The 20,528-nt window shown below is 43.8% G+C and overlaps 1 protein-coding gene and 1 long non-coding RNA gene across 3 annotated transcripts in view; one reads left to right on the top strand and one right to left on the bottom strand.

The window, feature by feature from the left end:
• Window positions 1–20,528, top strand: part of ST6GAL1 (ST6 beta-galactoside alpha-2,6-sialyltransferase 1) — a 78,019-nt gene that overhangs the window by 44,404 nt on the left and 13,087 nt on the right. For both annotated transcript variants that reach the window (XM_032482525.1, XM_032482534.1), the window contains exons 2-3: window positions 1,349–1,985; window positions 8,892–8,989. In XM_032482525.1, coding sequence (XP_032338416.1) covers window positions 1,349–1,985; window positions 8,892–8,989 — 735 coding nt within the window. The remainder of the gene's footprint in view (window positions 1–1,348; window positions 1,986–8,891; window positions 8,990–20,528) is intronic.
• Window positions 8,997–12,533, bottom strand: LOC116664390. Its single transcript, XR_004320906.1, has 3 exons — window positions 12,234–12,533; window positions 9,809–9,869; window positions 8,997–9,159 (listed from the first exon to the last, which is right to left on the bottom strand). It is a non-coding gene; the product is annotated as an uncharacterized LOC116664390 (long non-coding RNA).

The following is a 20,528-nucleotide window of genomic DNA, read 5'->3' as shown; positions in this document are numbered from 1 at the left end:
GGAATGGGGACAAGAACCCAGGTTGTGTGACCACCCAGCTTAGTACTCCTGCCACCTCACCCCGATACCCTTAGGAGCGGGCTTCATGGAAGTGGACTCTAGGTTCCTAATCAGTTAGCAAACCCCTGCGGGTGATTGCTTAGACTCATCACGATAAATAAACACAGTCACTCAGGGGAGAATTTAATGTTTTCAGAAGGTACAGACATTGTTTAAGTTCAAAGTGCTTCCATTTTCCACTCAGTTTCACAATAAATTCTGGGAAAACAGAGTAGGTCTTTACCCAGAAATAAAGGGGACTATTCAGGCTCTATTTGCTTAGTGAAATCCATTTTCCAGAACCTTTTCAGCAGTTCTGTAGATGAAGTAGTGAAAGGGACATGGATTATGGAATCAAGTGCACTTGGATTTGAGCCTCAAAGCTACTATTTACTCACCTGTGCGATTCTAGGCACTTCTTTTAACCTCCCAGAGCCTCAGGTGGCTGATCTATAAAGATGGAGATTATAACACCTTCATGGCGGGTGAATTTCAGGGCCCTTCTGCACAGCTCAGGGGATGCCCTTCTTATCAGATTATTATAAACTTGGTGCTCACTGAAGTTACGCATCACAGTGACCTGACTTATGGTGAAGTTAATGATTAAATGCCTAGTGTGCTTCATGCATTTTTGTTTTCATTTCCTTAATTGGTCCCAGGTCTGCTATCTTACCAAGATTCCCCACCTTTCTCAGTGAGGCGAGACAGTCTCCTGACACATGTTAGATTGTGAAGCTAACCCTTGGTTTTCTTCTCACGCCGGAGTCCAGCACTACCGCCCTTAGAGAGATGAGACACAGACCTATGACACTGTCTATGGCGAGAGGTCCCTTGCAATTTTAAAAAGGTACTGGGCCTTTTTCAGGGAGGTTGGGTACTTGTGATGTAGACAGGTCAGCCTGCCCTTCCTTTTCCTTTTGGCTTTTCAAGCATATATGCTTTCATGGAACAAATAGTGTGAGATGTGGTTCTTGACCTCAAGAAGTCCAGAGGGCAGTCAGGGAGCTGGACCAAGACAGCACGAAGCTAAGACTCAGGGTGTGAGGCGGACTGGTGGAAGGGCGTGTAAAGTGATCACTGCACAGAGAGGAAGATGGGAGTTTGTCTGAGGACTGCTTTCTACTGTTAAAGCCCAAACAGAGGGTGGATTTTTATCTTTTTTTTTTTGAGAGTTGATAAAGTTCGCAGACCTGGTGGGAGATATACCTTGGCTGGAATTCAATTCTTGTCATTCTAAATCCATTGCTCAGTCCACCGTTACATTTAGATTTTCTTTACATCTTTTTTTGCCTTGTCTCTCTTTTTTCAGGCTTGTTGTCCTGCTCAGAACAGAGTGGCTTCCTTGAACACGTCTTTAATTATGATTCACACCAACTTGAAGAAGAAATTCAGCTGCTGTGTGCTTGTCTTTCTCCTGTTTGCGATCATCTGTGTGTGGAAGGAAAAGAAGAAAGGGAGTTACTATGAGTCCCTTAAAATGCCCACCAAGGAATTCCAAGTGTTGAGGAGTCTGGAGAAACTGACCGTGGGGTCTGGTTCCCGGTCTGTATCTTCAGGAGGCACGCAGAATCCCCAGAGTCCCAGGGGCCCAGCCAAGGCCAAGCCAGAGGCCACCTTCCAGGTGTGGAACAAGGACAGCTCTTCCAAAAACCTTATCCCCAGGCTGCAAAAGATCTGGAAGAATTATCTGAGCATGAACAAGTACAAAGTGTCCTACAAGGGGCCTGGGCCTGGCGTTAAGCTCAGTGCAGAGGCCCTGCTTTGCCACCTCCGGGACCACGTGAACGTTTCCATGGTAGAGGCCACAGATTTTCCCTTCAACACCTCCGAATGGGAGGGTTACCTGCCCAGGGAGAACATTAGGACCAAGGCTGGGCCGTGGGGCAGGTGTGCAGTCGTCTCTTCAGCGGGATCTCTGAAGTCCTCCCAACTGGGTCGAGAAATAGGTGGGTTCTAGGGTGTTAAGACTGTTATCTGAACAGCCAGTGTTCATCTGGGCACATGGACAGGACTGGGGACCAGGGGTCCCAGTGTGGCTCTAGAGGCTAGCAGAGCAGCCCCAGAGCAGTGTTTTCCAACTGTCCTTCATGAGTCAGAGATGCCTTGAGAGGATGGGGACCCAGTCTTCTGGCACCTTTATCAATTAGAATGGCTTCATATTTTTTTAATCTGTCTTAAATATTGGTGTTCTACAGAAGAGTTTGTTTGAAAAGAGAGTTCCACTGTGACCACTAAACAAAATACCACTGACATTTAAAAATATTTAAAGCATAGATTTCTATCTTCAGGTTCTAGGTGAAATTCAGTAATTTTACTGATGAATTAGTGGCTGTCTCTTTTGGTCTCAACTACCTGGGCAATTTTCAGTTTTTCTCCTTAAAAAGAATTAATTGGGGGCTGTGAACCAACTCAAGAGGTTCATGAGTCCCTAAAATCACCTGCAAAAATATACTCTGATTAGGTGTCTATAGCATGGGTGTATATGTGTAAGTCAGTCTGCATTTTCCCAAAGAGAGAGTGCACGGCTTTTAGTTGATTTTCAAAGGTGTCTGTGACGCCCCCCCCAAAAGGTTAAAAAAAAAAAATCACTGCTCAGAATATATCAATTTGCTTGTCTTGAAATCTTTTGCAGTTAGTGAAGATAGAGAATTATCCAGATTTGTAAACATGTGTACAGCACAGAGCTATGGATTTGCTTAAGGCTCCTTAGTTCCCTTATTTTGGGAGAATGTGCTTTCCGTTATTGTGAAATGAATCAGGCTAAAGAAAGCAAAACACAGGAAGCCTTGCTCTTCTGTCAGGCTCTGGAAAGTAGTCGAGCAGGTGAGGGCATATGTCTCCTTGTTTATTTCCTTTATGTGACTGCCAGGAAAAATGGCTGGAAACCCAGCACAGGCTCTCACAAGAAAAGCAGACCCAAACTGGATTCTCTAGAGCAGAGAGCAGTGGTGAGATCACATTTAGTACCTCCCCAGATAGGCAGCACTTTGGAACAGAAGCTGCCGAGGTAACCAACCCCACCCCAGCTTTTGCTTTTGCGGTTTCTTTTTTTTCTTCTTTTTCTAGAAACTAAATGTAATTACTTTTTGTTCATCCATAAGAGGAACTAAATTTCTTTCTTTCTTGCCCATTTTTGCTCCTTAGTGGTAATGGTTAGAACATTCCAGGTCCTGAAATGTTAGCTGGTCCTCAACACATCATCGTTGTCTGCCAGACTGGAGTTGTGTTGAAGTTTCAGGCAGAGCCTAACACTTCCATGAATTGGGACTATAATCATTATTTTTATGCACTCCGTAAAACTTCGCAGCGATTTAACGAAACATTAATTAAAATAACCTTTTCCTGTAGACTGCAGTTATAGTTTCAAATATGTGTTTCCATGGAAGGACTTTGATCCTGAGATCTAACACAAATTGCATGGTAGACTTCAAATGTTCTGCATTTTATAGTGTTTCCTTTGGGCATTTAGTCCAACATGTATTTAAAGGAGTTCGTTCATGTCTTCTTTTATTCAATTCATGGATTCATCAACAGTAACAAACAGCAACTTAGACTACAAAGGGGAAGGGGAAAGGAAAGGCCCTCTGTTAATGGCCTCCGAGCTTGCCAGGCCCCCGGCATTCCCACTGCACCTGGAATCTGTCCAGCCTATTCCCAACTGTTGAACATACCAGATGGTTTCACATTGTTTGCTCTTACAAAGAGCTAATGAGGCTTTTGTGCAGATAATTTAAGTGACTACCACTGCCCTTCAAAGGGGAAAATATTCTCAGGAGTGGGACTAGGATACAAAAGTAAGATATGTTTCATGGCTTCTTGTTTCTTTTGGTCTATTACAAAATTGTTTACCAGAGGGATTGTAATAATGCACTGTTTCCAGCAGTCCCACAAACCAGCCAATGGCAGGCAACTGTTTTTGATATGTATGCATGTAAAGTATCTTAGATTTGTTTGAATTTTCATTTCAAACAATAGCACATTTGAAAAATATAATAACTAATAGGAGTAACACTTTCTGTGCACCTGCTACGGGCCTAAGAAGCCTTGTTCTTTTAATCCTCCCAGTAATCCTACGAGGTAGGTACGATTATTTTTCCCGTTTACTGATAAGCTGAGTGTTGACGTTCAAAGAGGTTACACAACTGATTCATAGCAGACTGGGGCTTGAAACCTTGGACTTGACTCCAAGGCCCCCACACTTAGCCTAACCTCTGCTTTTGTACCTCACAATGATTGTGTCTTTATAGTAATAAATGAATCCTTTGTTAGGCTAAAATAATCCCTTGATATTCTTGCTTACTTGCTCACCTAGAGGAAGGGAGGAGAATGTTCTGAGTTGAGGCAAAAGCAGGAAGTAAAGGCTGCATGGAAAAACGTGCAAAGTATGTTTGGGCATCATAAATAATCCTATTTTGAAATTGACACAACATTGTAAACTGACCATACTTCAGTTTAAAAAAAGGGGGGGGGGAAGAAAACCCCAAAAAGCAATTAATTTTGTTTGCCTTGGAGGTGGGGCCCTGCAGGGTGAAGAGGGTGGAGGAACAGGTCAGAAAGGCAGTCAGGGATCAGCTCGTAGATTGCTGATGGTCACAGTAAGGACTTTGGATTTCATTTTTTTTAGCCACAGATAGCCCTAGAAGGTTTTTGAGTGGACAAGTGATGGGATCATGTGTATTTTTGAGAGATTTCTCATTTCTCTGAGTCCCCTTCTCTCTGGGCACTGCTATATAGTCTCTGGTTATTAGGGACTATTGCCCAAGTGACAAGTGCCAGGCCTGCTGAGCAGGGGTGCTGGTGATGGAAAGACAGGGTCTGATTTGAGAGGCATCCTGAGGTAGAAGAGACAGAACGTTCTAACTAGAAATGACCTTGAGGGAGAGGCAGGAGCTGGAGTCTCTGGCCCGGGAGTGGCTCTGTTGTATCACAGGGGAGCTTGCTTCTGGAGAAGGATCAGTTCCATCCTGGATGTGCTGAGTCTGGCGTGTTTGTGGACTTCCCTGGGTAGATCCTGCTGCAGCTCCGTATTTGCTTCCAGGAAAGGGTCAGATTTAGGAGTCATTTGTATCAAGGTGATAGTTGTAGTCCAGGAAATAGGACTGATGAGAAAACCTAGAAAAAAGATTACATTTGAAGAACAGGGAAAGAACAGAGACAAGGAAATAAAAATCAGGAAGGCCAGTGATGGAGGAGGGTATAGCTCAGTGGTAGAGTGCATGCTTAGCATGCATGAGATCCTGGGTTCAATCCCCAGTACCTCCATTAAAAGAAAAATTAAGTAAATAAACCAAATTACCTCCTACCCCCAAAAAAAACCCTAAAAAGAAAGAAAATAATAATAATAAAATTGTAAAAAAAAAAAAAAAAAAAAAAAAGGAAAGGCCAGTGAGAAAGGCTGAAAGAGAAGCAGCAGGAGTGTACAGTATGATGGAAGGCAAAGGGGGATGCAGTTTGGGCATATTTGGGGGCAGATGGAGTCCTGGGCAGAGCAAGGACTGGGAAGACACCCTTGGATTGAGTAGCTCAGAAATCATGATTGTTTATATCAGGGCTCAGCAAACTTTCCCTGTAAATGACCAGATAGTAAATATTTTTGGTTTTGAGGACATAGAGTGTCTCTTACGAGGACACAACTCTGCCATTCTAGTGCGAAACCAACCAGAGACAGTAGTAAATAAATGTACTTGGTTGTGTTCCAATAAACCTTTATTTACAAAAATGGGACAGGTCAAATTTGGTCTGTAGGCCATAGTTTGCCAGACCTGATCTGTGTCATACCGGGTTCTCCTAACCAGAATCAGAATATAGTCTTCCATAAATGGTTATATGATTCATTAAGCTAACTGGAAAATATGAAAAATGTTTAGTCCAAATAATGATAAAATTTCTTTCACCATAATTTTTAACTATTTAGAATTATTATACCTGTGGGCAGTAAGTTTTGATGTATTTATGAATTTACTAGCAAGCTGAATCTGTCAAATTTTCTAGGCATGCAGTTATATCCTGTGCATATCACAGTGCAATTATTTCTTCCTTTTCTCATTCGCATCTTTTTCTGCTAAGTTAAAGAGAAGTGGAGGCCCCTGTCTGCTACAGTCTTTGCCCTTTCAGGTTTGTTTGCTGGGATCTCAGTAGCTGTGGATTTTTCCTGGTGATTTCCTGGAAACCTATTTGAGTTTGAAAGTCTTTTAGTCTGCGATAGCAATAGCAAAGGACAGTTTGGCAAACAAAGATCTTTCCCCCCCTTTTTTATGAGCCCAAATTTAGTGGCCTGTTTTAAAATTTTCTCCTTTGATTGATTTTTTAAAAAATCTTAGAATAAAATCCAAACTTCATAGCTGGCTTCTGCAGCCTACATGATCTGGTTCCTGCCAGCCTCTTTCACTGCATCTTTATTTTTCCTTCCCTCAGTCACTTGTCTCCAGGCAAGTCCTTGCCCTCTTTGGGTCTTGACACTGCTGCATCCTCTGGCTGGAATGCACTTCCCTGGGCCCCTCCCGTGCCCTATGGGTCTCAGCTCAGAGGCAGTCCCTGAATTATCCCTCTGCCTAAAGGACATTCCCCCAGGGTCTCTGGTACACAAACTGCAATTATCTCGAATACAGGTGTTGTGCTTATTTATTAATGTCTCTCCTTGCAGTAGATTTCAAGGTCTCCAAGGGCAAGGACTTTGTCTTTCTTGCTCACAACCATTGTTTTCAGCACCTAGAACAGTGCCTGGCAATGCGTAGGTGCTTGATCAGTATTTACTGAAGGAACAAAAACATTCTCCTTTCTCATGGTCAACTCTTAGGATCTACCCTAAGCCTCCTGTGCTGGGTGTTCTCCATCTGCCCCTCCAAATCCACTCTCCACCCTTTCCTAGACCCTGTGCCCTGGGAAATTGATATGTGGACTGAGTCAATTGGGCTTCCTTGCCCTCTGGTGTTTATTTGGGCCTGGACAGTGTTAGTGCTGGTATAAAATGGAGAGGAAGGAGGGGAGTGAGGCAGTGTATCTGTCTCCTCCCTCCCCTGGCTCCCTCCCTCACCCCCACCCCTGCCCAGTCTCTCCTTGCAGAGTCACCACCGCTCCTCTCCCTTGACTGAAAGCTTCAGCCCCTTTCAGGCGGCTCTTTCTGGCTCTAGTCCTGCTCTCTCCTTTTCCCTCCGGGCGTGGAAGTCAGAAGGGAGGAGGAATGAGCCGCTGGGGCATTGAGTCCCTTCTAGAGCTGTGTTTTCCTAAAGGCCACGGTTCCTGCCAGGTGGCCGGCCTCAGCTCGGGTCTCCGCCCTCTTGCCCTGTTAGCCGTAGGGGTGGGATTGGTCCCCTGCTAGAGCCAACCCCGGTTATTGCCTCATTCTTTACTGACCTCTGCCTTGTTAGATTCTACCTACAGCTTGGCAAATAGTCCTTTATTTGCTTGTCAGTGACTCCATTCGGACTTGCCATTCTTTTCTCCTGGGACTCTCAGAGTAACAATTTATTCACCTGTGAAGCTGAATTAGCGACATGAACCAACATTTCCAGTGTGGTTATTGCTGGTCACTTTTGAAACCAGAGACCAGTTCTGACAAAACTTACTGCAGTCTGAGTTGTGTAAAGATAGACTTCCTGTTTTATTTGCAATCTGGTGTGCCCGTCCTGTAATCTGATAGTTTGCATATGCACATCTTAAGTAACCTTTAAATCATTTTGATAAAATTTTGTCCTAGGGTTAAAGATAGGGCTGTTTTTGTGAATGAGACGTCTAGATTCCTGAGGTTTCGTATATACGTTAGAATTGAAAGAAAGAGGGGGGCTTTTATCCCTTAATTCTGTGGGTATTCTCTTTCTAAATTATCTTGTATTGAGCCCAGAGCCACTCCTGCCCTTCTCCTGATGCCACCTTTGTGGATGAAGAACCATCCAAAATAAATCCACATGGAGGGAAACAGAACAACAGAGGATTGGGTTGACCTCCAAATCTTGTGCAGATTTCAGTGGTGAACTGAAGCTTGTTGGATCAGATAAGCTCGGGATGAGCGCTCCTGAGGTCACAGAGGCTCAGGGCTAGGATGAATCTTAAAAGCCATCAGTTCCCTCCCCCATCAGACTGGCCGGTGCCAGGAAGAGAAACGTCCCCAAGTCTTCCAGTCTCTGCTTGAATAGCTACAAGCGCAGGGAACCAGACCCGGGGAGTGAGTAGATTTTTAAAAAGATGGTCCGTTTGATTTTGACTGGATTTAAGACAAAGAGCTTTTTTTTTTTTTAAATAGAAAATATAGAGTTTAATTTAGCTCAATGACGTCTTGTCCCATCTCTGCCACCACCCAAGTTTCAGATCCTTCTTGAGCCTTGGGTCCCTACATGAAACACTTAGGGAGCTGTCTTGGATGCCATAGTGAATCCCTCCCATTTGCTGAATGCTGTGAGCTTTTCAGAGCGCTGTAGGTACTTTGCACATGTGGGTTAGCCCGAGCTTATGGCAGTATCTTCATTTTTGTGACAGGAATAGAAGTATGACCCACTTGCAATAGCAAGAGAATACCGGGTGGTAACTGGAATAGTGACTCCACCAGCATCGCCCTGTTCACGTGCCCCCTGTGCCGAGGCACGCTGGCCTCACTGAATGGATCTCAGGAATGCCACGATATGGACCTCTTTAGCCCTCGTAGTGGCTGCAGAGACAGGCGGTCATCCCTGCTCGTGAACTCGATCTTGCTGCCCCATACAGATAAGCTAAATTGCCCTTGGGTGCCATGATGAGAGACAGACTGGGAAGTGTTATTCTCTTGCCCCTCCCCTCCTCCTGCCCTCCCTCCCTGCAGACCTTATCTCTTTCTGCACACCACTGATGCACACCACCTATTTTCTGTTTCTGGTTTATAGACAATCACGATGCAATCCTGAGGTTTAATGGGGCGCCCACAGCCAACTTCCAACAAGACGTGGGGACGAAAACCACCATTCGCCTGATGAACTCTCAGGTAAAATTTCTTCTGTGCAGATACGTGGTCAGAGAAATTTCCTTCCACAAACGTGGACAGGGCTGACTGGAATGTAGTGAGCAGTGCAGGACTCCGCAGTCAGCCTGCCAGGGCTGCCTCTCATTCGCTATGTGATCACGCACGCGTTGCTTATGCTTCTGGTTGCTCATCTGTAAAGAGGGGAGGATAATAGTACCTCCCTCCCAGGGTTGCTGCGAGGACCACGTGAGAAAATCCACGGGCTCTGACGCAGAATGCGCTTACTAGGAGCACATAAACGCCACCAACTTAATTAAGTCCCTTGACCTTCCTGAGTCCGGGATTCCCCAGTGGAGGAGAAAACAGTGAATCCGTGATCCAGCCTGGCCCTGGGGTCATGAACAAGCCCCTGGGCATTAGTCTGCCTCAAGGGAGGTGCCCAGCGTGCAGAGAGAGTCGAGCTCTGCTGTCCCTGTGGCTGCCAGGTCACAGCCAGAGTGTGGCCTGAGGGACAGCAGAGCAGAGAGCCTCCAGGGAGAGAAGTAAATGCAGCGGTGAATGTGGGTGTGCTTTATATGCTGCCGAGTGTTAGACAAGTGTTAGAAGACAGTGTCACCGGTGATTCTGTGGAACACAGATTCACATTCAGGTATTACCTCATGAGTTCCCCTAGGCAGTTCGTTTCCTGCAGCATTTTTAGGCAGCCTATGCTGATTTCTCAATACTAGTGGGAACTCAAGAAATACTCTTGCCACAAATTTCAGTTAATAGATGAAATTAGTGGAACAATTGGATTACACAAATATCAAAAACAGCATGAATGGGCATGATTCCACTTACACGAAGTACCTGGAGTGGTCAAACCCACAGAGACAGGAAGTGGAATGGTGGTTGCCAGGGCCTGGGAGGAGAGAGGAATTATTGTTTAATGGATATAGAGTTTCAATTTGGGAAGATGAAAAACTTCTGGAGATGGATGGTGGTGATGGTTGTAAAGCATTGTGAGTGTACGTAATGCCACTGCACCATACACTGAAAAATGGGTAAAATGGTATATTTAATGTACATTTTATCACACATGCACATAAGTTTAAGTCAATGAGGAGAAAGCCAGTTGCTAGAAGGAGAAACTGAATATTCTAAAAAGGGGAGATAATTAAGAAAGTGGAGGGCAGTGGTTGGTCCAAAGCCTAGCGGAGGGTGAACCTCAGCAGGAGGGAGTCAGAAGGGAGCAAGGAGAGGAGGGGAGCAGCTGGAGGCAGTTTGTAGTGGAAGGATGGAGGAGTTTCTGTTTTCTGTGCAAAGTAGGATACAGAGAAAAGGAGGCTTTTTGAAGGGAGGCTGAGAGGAAGAGAGGCTTCAGCAGAGGAGGTTTGAGCAAAGAAAGTTTGAAATTGACATTGAGGAGACTGGAAGAGGGAGTAAGCCAGAAGAAAGGAGTAGGATTTCCAGGCCATGCTGGCCACGTGGAGGTTGGGAGCATGAATTCAGAGAGAAATCAAGCTCTGTTTGTTCAGGGGTGGGGTGACTGCAGATCAGTGGGCAGCCGCAGTCAAAAAGGAGCATGGAGGAGGCTTGAGAATTGTCTTGGATTCGGGATGCTACCCCCTTCTTGGGCATCTCTTCCTGGTGTTTAGTGAAGAAGTAAACCTCAGTCCTCAAAGATTCTGAAACTGTATTTTCCAGCAATTCCTCCTCTGGGTATATATATCCAAAGAAAACAAAAACACTTTGAAAAGATACATGCATCCCACCATTCATAGCAGCACTATTTACAATAGCCAAGATATGGGAACAACCTAAGTGTTGTTCATCAATCAACAGATGAATGGATAAAGAAGATGTGGTATGTATCCACAATGGAATACTACTCACCCATAAAAATGAAATCTTGCCATTTACAACAACATGGATGGAATTGGAGGGTATTGTGCTTAGTGAAGTAAATCAGAGAGAGAAAGACAAATACTGTATGATATCACTTATACGTGGAATCTGAAAAATAAAACAAACTAGTGAATATAGCAAAAAGAAGCAGACTCACAGATATAGAGAACAAATTAGTGGTTACCAGTGGGGAGAGGGATGAGGGGAGGTGCAAGACAAGGACAGGGGAGTAAGAGGTAGAAACTGCTATGTACAAAATTAAAAAGCTACAAAGATATATTATACAGCACAGGAAATATAGCCAATATTTTGTAACTTTAAATGGAGTATAACCTTAGAAAATTGTGAATCACTATGTTGTACACTGGAACTTATATAATACTGTAAATCAACTCTATGTCAATTTAAAAAGAAAAAGAAAAAAGCCAAGGTAAGATTGCCTGGGAATTAAGAGACAGACTTTGTTCAGATTTTTCCCTCAGCCCTTCCTATGTGAGTGACTTGCAAGTTGCTTTGTCTTTCTGAGTCTCAGCTCCTGTATTTGTAAAGGGAAATAAGAAAAGATACCACACAGGGTCTTTGTAGGATCCAGTGAGATTGCTGAGCATGGAGCAGGGCACTCAGAGGCCCATATGCTGCCGCAGGGGCTCTCTGAATGGTGGCCGTGGTCGCTACTGAAGCGTGAAGCCTGCCTCTGTGTGCTGGGCAACCACAGTCCTTCCCGGATCCCAGGTGCGAGTGTCTCCCAGCAGGGATGTCAGCCAGCTTGGGGCTGCTTTGGAGGTTGCTTTCTCCCAGCGAAGGGAGAAAAATAAAGGCTAATTTTCAGGAAAAATTAAGCTCATGACTGTCATACAGATAGTCTATTTTGTCCCTAGGAGGGAACCAGGAAAATGTTATAACTGGTTCAGGAGAATATTCAGAACAGTACAAAATTTGAATAAAGGAAAGAAACTGTTTTTTCCATGAGGTGGGCAGGAGGAGGGTGGCAAGGCTGAATAAGCATGTCTGTAGTTAGCTGCAACTTACAAAGAGCTGCAGAACAGCTCCCATAGGATCAGAATCTGATAAAGAGGAAGGGTGTCCTGTAGACAATGCATAGTTTTCCACTGAGGTCCGCACTTTCTCCTCCACTTCCAGATCGCAGTGCTCCCTCTGCCAGGGCTCAGGGGAGGGTGGCTGACTTCCCAGGGTACATTTTCCACTCTCAGTAAAGCCTTTCCCAGTTCTCCTCAGGCACACTCACCCCCTTTCCTCTCCTGTAAGTGGCACTAAGAACCTAGGCTGGTCCTCTGACACTGGTCACAGGCAGCCCCCTGGCTGGCTCCTTGTGATACTGACTTGTAACTGACACCCTTCTGTTACTGCCCTTTCTCACCTTGGTATCCTAGGAAGCTGGCAGTCTGTCTCCTCTTTTGTCCTGGTTGGTTATCCCAGCTGTTCTGTGTCTGTGTCTGAGCAAACCGAGTCACCACCATGGTGCACAGACAGCATCTGGCACCCCAAGGTCACGGGGGGAATAGCTGTGGGTTTAGTAAATTGTGCAGCTCACTGTCTTCCCTGATGGGAGCTCCTCTGGACAGCAGCTCTCTTCTGAGGGGAGCAGGGTCCGTGCTTGTTTGCTTAGCTCCCAGACTCCTCACATGCAGAGGACAGCCTTTTGGGCATCTGGCCAGTGATAGAGCTATAGAAAACGAACAGGCGGTTTCTTATTGAGAAGGTGGCTTTTTATAGAGAACAGTGTCATACCGTGAAGTTTCAGCAGATCTGCTCAGGCGTGTATGTGCCAGGTGTTGTTATGAGATTCAACAGGAAAACCGTTTAGAGCTAAATGTGCATCTTTAAATTCAATTCTGACTCTAAGTGTAAGAAGGTTTTCTGAGACTCTGCTGAGCCCCTGTTATGCTCAGTGGGCCTGCAGGAGGAGACAGTGGGACACCGGGGCCCAGGGGCTTCCTTAGAAGCTCTTGTACAGATTGAGGAGGGGAAACCTACATCCTGTGTGTCCTGAAAACATACCCAACATATGCTGACTGGATTTCAACCAGAGCGTTCCCAGATCATATGATGGGGCTTATCTTGAGATGATAAGATGATCTTATTACACACATCTATGCTCTAAGGGCCACGCCTGCCTTTCTTATTTGATCTTCATGACAACCCTGTGAGGTGTGATCACCAACCACCATTCTACCTGAGGACACTAAGGCTCAGAGGGTTGAAGTGAGCTGCTCAGGGTGCTGCAGAAACTAAGCAGTGGAGGTGGATTTGGACCTAGTTTGTTTGCCAGCGATGCTTTAAATCCCTAAGCTTTCTCTGAGCTTTTCTAGGTCGTTGATGTTTTTCAGGACCAGAGAAGGAGCTGCGACTTGATATTGGACGCAGCTTGCCTTCCTTTCCAAAGCCCTGCGTCCTAAGTGGTTTTCAACGTGTCAGAGCTGCTCCTGGTCTTCTTTTCCTTATGTAGCCCATCCATCTGGTGTGCAGTCAGCTACCTAGATTCCATTCAGTCGAGCAAATAAGCTCCCACAGGACCCCGCCTCGAATGAGGGGAGAGCAGGAAAATGCAACGTTCTCCTCCCTGCAAGGGGTTCGCCCCACCCGCCCTGGCCCACAACACACACAAAGCCAGTGAAAGATGCAGTACAGAGCTGGGTGCGTTACTCTTTTTCTATGAGTTGGGCTATTTTAGATGCCTCATATAAACTGGAATCATGCAGCATTTGTCCTTCTGTGACTGGCTTATTTCACTTAGCATAATGTCCTCCAGGTTTTCCCACGTTGTCAATATATGGCAGAACTTCCTTCTTTTTTGAGGCTGAGTAATGGTCTATAGAAACAGATTGTTGAATGGTGGTGGTCAGGGGCTGGGGTGAGGGGCAGAGGGGGAGTTGCTATTCAATGGGTATAACTTTCAGTTATGCAAGATGAATAAATTCTAGAGATCTGCTGTATAACATTGTGTCTGTAGTTAACCAGAATATATTTTGCACTTAAAAATTTGCTAAGAGGTTATATCTCATGTTAAGTGTTCTTACAATAATAATAATAATAATAATAATAATAATAATAATAATAATAATAATAATAATAATAATAAAAAGGCAGAGTGTACTCCCGCATGGGGCTGGTATCCTTTGACCACGCAAAAGCAGTCTTTGGCGTGGAGTTTGCCTGTGAGGGCACTACTGAATCTAGAAGGGAGCATTCAAAAACCTATATTTAGTTTGTGGAAAACATCTGTCTTTGAAATAACTTCTTCTCTGACTCCCTCCCCCATTTCAGCTCAGTCACCACCCATAACCAGTGCTTACGTCAGAGTCTCACTCAACCTAAAAATGTCTACACTCTGAGGTGATTGCTAGGAATGTTTGCATCTATGTTCATGAGGGATACAGGTTGTAATGTCCCTCTCCTGTAACGCCGGTCTGCATTTCTGATATCAGAGTTATGCTGCCCTTGTCAAGTGACTACAACAATTGGGAATACTTCCTCTAACATTTTCTGGAGGAGTTTGTGTAGCATGGCTATTACTTTTTTTTTTTTTTAATGTTCGGTAGAGTTTACCAGTAAAGCCACCTGGGCCTAGAATTTACTCTGTAGGGAGGTTTTTAGCTACAGATTTAATTTCTTTAACAGATATAGGGCTATTCATGTTACCTGTCTCTTCTTGACTTTTGAGCTTTGGTAGTTTGTATCTTTCAAGGACTTTGTTCATTTCTTCTAAGTTATTGACTTTGTCATTCATTGTATTTTCTCACTATCCTTTTAATATCTGTAGAATCTGATGTGATGTCTGAGGTGACTGACATGCCATCCTTTGAGGTGGTCCAGATGGTACTGGAAATCACAGAGCTGAAAAGGACTTTGGAGATCAACCAGCCATTCACTCACTGCAGAAGTTCTTATTGATCAGCCTGATCCCCGGTGAGCGGAGCTAGAACTCAGCCACCAACAATGACAGCAGAGCAGTAACAGACATGCTCCCTGCCCTAGTGAAGACCAGGGTCTTGCCTGATTTTCTTATTTTACAAATGAGATCACTGAGGCCTGAGAGGAGCAGGTGACCCGCACAGTAACACAGAGGGCAACGGCAGGCCCACGTGGGCGGAAGCCCTCCCAGCAGCTGGTCTGGGGCTCGTGCCTGGCTCTCTGGTGACATCTACCATGTCCATGTTTTCTTACTCACTCGCATCACCTTGTTTATCCATCTCACTCGGTGCCTAGCTCTCCCATATGAGGGAAGGCAGTTTTGTCTGTTTTGTACCCTGATATGCCCAAGTACTCAGAATAGTGCCTGTTACATAGTAGATGTGCACTAAAAGTTTGATAAGTGAAGTATAGTCCAGGGACCCTTCTGCTCAGTCAGTGGATTGCCTCAAACTTCCTTCAATTTCTTTAACAAAGTTTTTTTTGAGCTTTTTATTTGCAGGTACTTTAAAACTTCCAGAAAAGTTGCAATAACATGACTAATACAGAGAATGCCTATATGCCATTTATCCAGATTCACTTACTATTTTTTCATCTCACCCCATTACTGTATCATCTGCTGTATTCATCTTTCATGATATTTTTTCATTTGAGAGTAAGTTGTATATATTATAGACATTAATCCCTAAATACTTGTTGCAGACTGAAAGTTTACAGCTGCTCTACCCCCACTCCAATTCATATATTGAAACCCTAACCTCTAATATGATAGCATTTGGAGATGAGGTCTTTGGGAGAGAAGTGTGTTTATATAAGGTCTTGAGGGTCGGGGCCCCCATGATGAAGGGATCAGGATCCTTATGGGAAGAGGAAGAGAGACCAGGGCTCGCTTTCTCTCCGCCCTGTAAAGACACAGTGAGAAGGTGGCCATCTGCAAGCCAGGATGAGGACCCTCGCCAGGGACCAAAACTGCTGGCACCTTGACCTTGGACTTCCCAGCCTCCAGAAATATGAAAAAGAGGTATCTGTTGTTTATGCTACCCAGTCTCTGGTTTGTTGTTACAGCAGCCTGAGCAGACTAAGAGATTTTTTTGGTACTGAGAAGTAGAGTGCTGTGGGGACAAATATCTACATATGTGGAAGTGGCTTTGGAATTGAGTAATTGGTAGAATCTGGAGGAGTTTGGAAGGGCCTGCTAGAAATATAGACATAGAGGGGGATGTTGGTGAAGACTGAAAGAAAAGAGGAGAGCTGGAGAGAAAGCTATCTTTTTAAAGAAGATAAAATAATCATGAACAGAACGTTGGCAGAAATATGGACAATAAAGGCCATTCTGGTGCAGTCTCAGATGAAACGAGGAACGTGGTACTGAACAACAGAGAAAAGGTGATCCTTGTTATGAAGTGACAAAGAACTTGGCTGAACTGTGTTCTAACGTTTTGTGGAAGGGGGAACTTGCGAGTGACGGAACTGGGTATTTAGCTGTGGCAATTTCAAAGGAAACTGTTGAAGGAGACGGCTTGGTTCCTTATGACTGCTTTTTAGTAAAATGTGAGAGGAGAGAAATGAATCAAAGAAGGAATTGTTTAGCAAAAAGGAAACAGAACTTAAAGATTTGGAAATTCTCAGCTTATCTGTATTGCAACAAAATGAGAAAGCTTGTTCTGAGAAAAACACTAAGGGAGTGGTCCAACGAGCATTTGATAAAAGTATCAGTGTGGGAGTAAGTCATGGACCTCATCGGCTCCCCCAGCAGAAACACTGCTAGTGCTGAACTGAAGGAGATGGACACAGGATGAAACGAAGGCAGGCTGCCAGACTTTGATTCTACAGGACCAAGCTGTAGAGCTCTTTGGCTGCAAACATGTACTATGTACTATTCTTCAAGATAAGGAAGAACGATCCCAGAAATCATCAAGGCTGCCTCCTTGGTTTCAAGCGGGGCGGCGGCATTGCCTTGATTTCAGTAGAGCCACATGACAGCTGCCCAGGGCCCTGGGGGAGTGACTCCTGCCTGGCAGAGCCAGGATCAATGCCTCACCACGTCCATAAGACACAGCGTCAAACCAAAGAGGAATATTCTCAAGCCTTAAGATCTAATAGTACTTATTTTGCTAGATTTGGACTTTCTTGGAACCTGTCTCTTCTTTCTTCCTTTCAGTTTCTCCATTTTGGAATGAGAATCTCCATCCTATGCCTGTTTCTACCATTATATTTAGGAAGCACGTAATTTATCTAGTTTCACAAGTTTGCAGCAGAAGAGTTTTGCTTCAGGACGAATTGTTTCACTCTTGTCTGATTTAGATAATACTTAGATAAGACTTTGGATAAGTAAAACAAAATGGCAACCTATGGAATGGGAGAAAATTTTTGCAAACGATGAAACCGACAAAGACTTGATCTCCAGAATATATAAGCAGCTCATACGACTTAGTAAGAAAAAACCAAACAACCCAATCCAAAAATGGGCAGAAGACCTAAACAAGCAATTATCCAAAGAAGAAATACAAATGATCGATAGGCACATGAAAAAATGCTTTATATCACTAATTATCAGAGAAATGCAAATCAAAAACTACAATGAGGTATCACCTCACACCAGCCAGAATGGCCATCATTCAAAAGTCCACAAATGATAAATGCTAGAGAGGCTGTGGAGAAAGGGAACCCTCCTACACTGCTGGTGGGAATGCAGTTTGGTGCAGCCACTGTGGAAAACGGTATGGAGATTCCTCAAAAGACTAGGAATAGACTTACCATATGACCCAGGAATCCTGCTCCTGGGCATATATCCAGAAGGAACCCTACTTCAAAAAGACACCTGCACCCCAATGTTCATAGCAGCATTATTTACAATAGCCAAGACATGGAAACAGCCTAAATGTCCATCAACAGATGACTGGGTAAAGAAGTGGTATATTTATACAATGGAATACTAGTCAGCCATAAAAACCGACAACATAACGCCATTTGCTGCAACATGGATGTTCCTGGAGAATATCATTCTAAATGAAGTATGCCAGAAAGAGAAAGAAAATACCATATCAGATTGTTCATATGTGGAATCTTAAAAAAAAAAAAGAGAACATAAATACAAAACAGAAACAGACTCATAGACATAGAATACAAACTTGTGGTTGTCAAGGGGGCGGGGGGGTGGGAAGGGACAGACTGGGATTTCAAAAGTTGTAGATACTGACAGGCATGTGCAGAATAGATAAATAAGATTATACTGTATAGCACAGGGAAATATATACAAGATCTTGTAGCTCACAGTGAAAAAATGTGATAATGAATATATGTATGTTTGTGTGTAACTGAACAATTGTGCTCTACACTGGAATTTGACACAACATTGTAAAATGACTATAACTCAATAAAGTATGTTATTAAAAAGTAGACTTTGGACTTCAGATTTTAGAGTTGATGCTGGAATGAGTTAAAACTGGAGGATGCTGGGGTGGAATTAATGTATTTCACATGTGAGAATGACATGATTTGGGGGAAACAAGGGACAGAATGTTATGGACTGAAAGTTTCTCCCCCAAATTCATATGTTGACTGTGATGGTATTTGGAGATGGGGCATTTGGGAGATAATTAGGTATAGAAGAGGTCTCGAGGATGGAGTTTCCATGATGGGATTGGTGTTCTTATAAAAAGAGAGAGGGACATGAGGGCTTGCTCACTCCCTACCACGTGAGGACACAGGGAGAAGGCAGCCATCTGCAAGCCAGGAAGTGCGCCCTCCCTGGGAACTGAGTCTGCTGGTGCCTTGAGCTTGGACCTCCCAGCCTCCAGAGCTGTGGAAATAAATGCCTGCTGCTTAAGCCACCCCAGTCTATGGTACTTTGTTATAGGAGCCTGAGCTAAGATAATACTTGAATGTGTACTTCCTAAGAATAAGAAAATAGTCTTATGTAACCAAAATATAGTTAACTTCATGCTTTTACATACGTTAATCTGGCTGCATTGCAGTTTTGTTCACTGACCCAAAACTGTCTTTTATGGCATACTTTTTTCTTCCAGTACAAGGTCCAGTTCAGGATCAGGTATTGCATCTAATTGCTATGCCTCTTTAGTTGCCTTTCACCTAGAATAGTTCCATAGCCTTTGTCTTTTAAGACATTGACATTTTTGAAGAATAAAGTCCTTTAAATTTCTTTTTTTAATTTAGGGTTTATCTGATGCTTTCTCCGTATTAAATTCAGTTTCTGCATTCCTGGCTGGAAAACGACACAAATGATGTTGAGCCCTGCTAAAAGCATCACATCTGGAGGCATCCAGTGTCCCTCTGCCCCTCAGCTGATTTTAATTTTGATCACCTGGATACGGTGCTGTCTGATTTGGCCACTGTGTAATTACGTTTTCCCTTGCAGTCTACGAGTGAATACTTTAGTACTGTGCTATTCTGCTCCTCTCATCAAAATTTCTTCCTTTGACATTCATTGATCACTCTTGCCTGAACCCATCTTTATTATGACAGTTGCAAAATGACAGTCTTTTAACTCTAGCTCCTTCTCGACGTCATCCAGTTGGCACTCAGAATTCTACTATAAGCAAGAAACCTCCCTTCTCTTCCTCCATTTATTTCCTCCCTCCCTTTCTTCCCCTCTTCCTTCCTTTCTGTATTTGTTTTTGGTAAGAACTTACAGATTTCTATTTTTTCAATGACTTACAGTTCATTACTGTTCTCCATTACTTTGGGTTCAGTTTGTCCCAGATTTGGCTAGTGGGAGTTTCTTCCAGCTGGCTTTTGTGTCCCCGTGACATGCATGCCCTCATCATTTAAAAAAAATACTTCTATACTTTCTGGCATAACAGATGTTCCAGTTCATTTTGTACCTATCCTGTTGGGTTTTTAATATTTCAGCCTTATTAATTTTATTCTGAACGTGCTTGCAAAGTGTTCTAGGTCAGAGATGATTTCTTATTTAAATACCTTACAGTAAATAATGAATGCATTAGTTTCTTTCTGCCCAGATTCTTAGTCCTCGGGCAGTGCAGTAAGAGCCAGGCCAGCTATCTTACATGAGGAGCCAGTTACCCCGTAAGCAAGGGACAAAAAAATGAGGGATTTTTTCCTCCGTGCTTATAAAAGGCAGGAGGTAGCTGTCCTCTTCCCCTCCTGCAAAGAGTCCCTTTCTTACCTCAGGCCTTTGGAATATAAACAAACTTCCCTAGAGATGTTTCTAAGTTTCTGGGCCTCTTTGCTCCTGCTCCAATCTTCCTGGTCTCTTAGAATACCTCTACATTAACCTAGAGAGAGAATCTGAGCTATAACCATTTATCTTCTTGGGGAGATAAGTGTAGTTTTATTATGTTTTGAATTAGAACAGAGCAATTAACTAGACAAATAGCTACAGATTTTATTCTCATGGTTTATGAAGAGACTCGGGAGTCTAGGGCTTTTTGCAGGGGCACTGACAGGTGCAGGGGATTTTCATTTACTCATACTATCGTACGCTGGCTCTGGGATATGCTATTCTTCTCCAGGGAATCCCGGTTCCTTTAAGTAAAAGACGGTATTAGAAACCAAGATCTGGGCACTAAGTGTGTTCATGCCTACCAACGTGTCTTTGCTTCTTGGCCCTTTCAGCAGGCAGAGCTAGGAACTACATGCATGTACACACACAGTGCACATACACACGTATTCATTTACATATGCCCGCACCTGTGTGTGTATGTACACATCTACATGGCCATGTATGTACATGCGAACATGCCTGTTTTAGAAATGGTAG

This window comes from Camelus ferus, chromosome 1, assembly GCF_009834535.1.
Source record: "Camelus ferus isolate YT-003-E chromosome 1, BCGSAC_Cfer_1.0, whole genome shotgun sequence".
NCBI classification, from domain to species: Eukaryota; Metazoa; Chordata; class Mammalia; order Artiodactyla; family Camelidae; genus Camelus; species Camelus ferus.
This window is presented reverse-complemented; position numbering and strand designations above follow the sequence as displayed.